The sequence below is a fragment of the Anopheles nili genome, chromosome 3 (assembly GCF_943737925.1).
Source record: "Anopheles nili chromosome 3, idAnoNiliSN_F5_01, whole genome shotgun sequence".
In the NCBI taxonomy this organism is placed as follows: domain Eukaryota; kingdom Metazoa; phylum Arthropoda; class Insecta; order Diptera; family Culicidae; genus Anopheles; species Anopheles nili.
The window spans coordinates 5,626,626-5,630,269 of NC_071292.1; the positions used below are offsets into that span (position 1 = coordinate 5,626,626).

At 52.9% G+C, this 3,644-nt stretch overlaps 1 protein-coding gene across 1 annotated transcript; it reads left to right on the forward strand.

The window, feature by feature from the left end:
- Nucleotides 1–352: 352 nt before the first annotated feature.
- Nucleotides 353–1,642, forward strand: LOC128723363 (fork head domain transcription factor slp2-like). The gene has a single exon (XM_053817095.1). The coding sequence runs from the start codon at nt 353–355 to the stop codon at nt 1,640–1,642; it is 1,290 nt and encodes a 429-aa protein (XP_053673070.1).
- Nucleotides 1,643–3,644: the final 2,002 nt, after the last annotated feature.

Here is a 3,644-nt window from a genome sequence, read left to right on the forward strand (position 1 = left end):
CAGCACACGCTCCGTCAGCTCGACATTCCCTTTTTTGATCAGTACCAGCGCGTTACACACGATCCTGTCGCGGCGGTTGGTGATCGAGATTTTCCACCGTAGGATTTAACCGTAGTGTGCCCGAGAGTGTTTACGTGATCGCAGGAGAATCAGAACACATGCTGTAAACGCAGCGAGTGCACGCAAAGCAAAGTGAACGAGAAAGGAAAAACCTTTGTGACCACGTGACCCGTTTGTGTGCTCGACGGCAACGTCGGGACCGTCGGGAAGTGAAGGTGCAGTGAAAACACACAGTAACAACACACACAAAAGAAAAACCACCTCCAGCAACGGTAGTGACGAATGCCGTTTGATGGTCGTTGAAAGTATGGTCAAAATCGAGCCCACCATGATGAACGGTCAGACGATGTTCGGCGTGGCGCGGGCTCCGCTCAAATCGAGCTTCTCCATTAACTCGATCCTGCCAGAAACGATGAAATCATCCCCATCGCCCACACCCTCACCCACGCTACAGTCCTGCCCGTCACCGATCGGTTCGGAGGAGCAAGATCACGATCTCACCGACACTGAGAGTGATCTCGACGTGACTGGAACACCTCCACCGATGGATTGCAGCAGCAAGGACAAATCGGACGAAACGGAGGGTGATGGAGCGAGTGGTGCCGGTAGCCCCTCAGCCAGTCCGGCCAAGGATGGTGAGAAAAAGGGCAACGAAAAGCCCCCGTACAGCTACAACGCACTTATCATGATGGCGATCCGGCAAAGCGCGGAAAAACGGCTCACACTGAACGGCATCTACGAGTACATCATGCGCAATTTCCCGTACTACCGTGACAACAAGCAAGGCTGGCAGAACTCGATCCGGCACAATCTCAGCCTGAACAAGTGCTTCGTGAAGGTTCCGCGCCACTACGATGATCCCGGCAAGGGCAACTACTGGATGTTGGATCCGTCGGCTGAGGACGTCTTCATCGGAGGTTCCACCGGAAAGCTGCGGCGTCGTTCAACGGCCGCTTCACGCAGTCGGTTGGCCGCCTTCAAGCGATCTCTCGTAGGACCCATGTTCCCCGCACTCGGTTACCCCCAGTTCGGTCAGTTCCTGTATCCCTCGCACGCCCAGGCCCAAACGGCACTGTTGGCCGCCCAAATGTACCGGTACGCGCCTTACGCGCCCAGCATGGCACCAAAACCGACCGCTTTGCCATTGCCATTGGGCCCACTCGGTGCCGTCGGTACCGGATTCGGCATGGATCGGTTACTGGGTGCGGCTGCTGCCGCCTCCCAGATGCACCCACAAGCCCCTCTCTCTGCCAGTGGCCCCACCAGCCAAGCACAACAAGCCGAGATCTACCAAAGACTCCAGTACCATCAGCATCTGCTGCAGCAACATGCGGCCGCTCAGCAAGCTGCTGCAGCTGCGCAAGCACACCATCAGGCAGCCGCAGCCGCCCATCATCAGCTGCAGCAACAGCTTAGTCCCACGGCTAGTGAAGGCTCACCTCATCACCACCCACACGCACACCCGCAGCATTCGCCCTTGGGCACACTCCCACAAGGATCACCAACGGGGCACATCTCACCGACGGCGCCCGGGGCTGGGATGATCTTCAAACCCATCACACTCGTGTCCCGCCAGAGCTAGGGAGACGAGCGCAAGTGTCCTTTTGAGGTCACATCCCACCCCAACACACACACATACACCCACAAATAAGGTGGCAAACGCCTGACCAGTGATAGTAGGATCGTTAGTTTTGTTCGTTAGGGCACCGCGCGTAAGTGCGCGTAGTTGTTTGGTTTAGCCAGGAGGCTGTGAGAGCGCGTGGCAAACGTGGCCGCGCGCGACCGCCGACGAGTATTAGCACAATTTCTGTAGATGTACGATCGGGTAGAAGCTTAGGGTTGTTCGTTTTAAGGAAGCGCTCGAGTAGCGCGGCGTGTACATATATATATATAGCGAGCTAGGGCGAGTAAGTTATAGCGGAAAAGCGAAGGAAAAAACGATGGAAAAACGATGAAAATATACATGGCGTGCGCCAGCACGTCGCATCCGCCAGGCGCAGTCTCGGGGCTTCCCGAGGCGGCGTGGGCGAGACAAATTAAAAACACACACACATTTTGGCTTATCTTTTTATTTCTTGTAACGGTTTGAATTGGGGGAGCAAAGGGCGCGACCGAAAAGGAGATGATGACTCGAATGGATGGAGGCTCGCCCTGAAAATGGTGCGTGGGAAAATGCCCCCAAACAGCCCCCTTCAGTGTTTGTAGCTGGTGCTAACGGTGCAATATGCTTGCGTAGGGGCGCAGGTCTTGGAGTTGGAGGTGGCCTAGCGGACGTTTCCGAAGGACTCGCCCTTTTGCACACATAATAGCATAAGGGCGACTGGCACGCGGAAGAAAACGTTCGTCCCTTCCGACCACGGGAAATGGGGGAAATGTTCCCGTCTCGTTTGGTCGTCCTTTTCGATCCCACCAACGCCTGCTTTGTTTCGTTGTGTGGCTCGTAAGCGTCTTCGTAGTGTGTGCGAATTAATATTTTGACAGGAAGCGTACGCGGCCCCGACTCAGTGAGGAAATCGGAGAACGACTGAAAAACTTCGCCCTCGGACGAACGGGCCATGGGATGGATTCCGTGTCCTGGGCAGATCCTTCACAGCTTCCACCTTCAAAATCCGGACCTTCGAGCAGTGGCCTTGCGCTAATGCGGGCTTGATTTATTTGTTCGCCTCGTTTTTACGGCTTTATTGATGTGTGCTTTTTTTTTTCTCGTTGTTGTTTTTTGTGTGCACACGCTGTTTGCTCACGCGTTTCAGATATGCAGATTTTATGGCACACTGGCTTGTGTACTGCTTTGTTTTGTACAACCACTGTTGTGCAGTTCCATCGAGCCGTGCGAGGCGTTGAGCGTGCTTTATGAGATGAAACATTTGTGCTTGAAGCGACAACAAACACGAAAAAACTGCCAGCTTTGTGGCAGTTGAATAATGGGCTTCACTTTGTACTTACCTTGACTCGCGCTGATGGAAGAGCATTGGCCTTATTGTCAGCGTGATTTATTGCAATACCATCAGTAAGCGTTTAATTCGTCATTTGCTGTAATTGATGTACTTTTTTTTTGATAAAATTTCAGCTCATTACCAGCTCTTGATTGCAAGGTTGATGCAAAATTAGTTTGGATATCGTAATTTCATCATAAAAAACCCCCATATTACATCCACGATATCCTTCACATTCTTCCTCCATTCCATCCACCATGTTGTGGCTAGGCCACCTCTAAGCAAGTGTGCTTTATGTTCTGATCTTCTGCGCGTCATCGTTCCGTTTTCCGGTCCGTTCCTTTCGCACGATCACGACCATAAGTGGCGCTTGAATCGCGAAGGTACGATTAGCGAAGCCAAAAACCTGTTCTAAAATCAGGTAAACTGGACCAAGCCCATCCTGAGATTGTCATTTGCCGAGTCCTTGTTTCTTCCCCGGACGTTTGCTCGACATTCGCGTTCGTCGACGAATGAGCAGGATACGAGTGCTAGCAGAGATGACGAGAAAGGACGCACCATTTTCCAAAGGCTCGGTGGCGGAGTGAGATGAATCGAGTCTTGATTAATCTCCTTTTCCGACTTCTCGGTTTGGTCTCGGTCCATCCACCG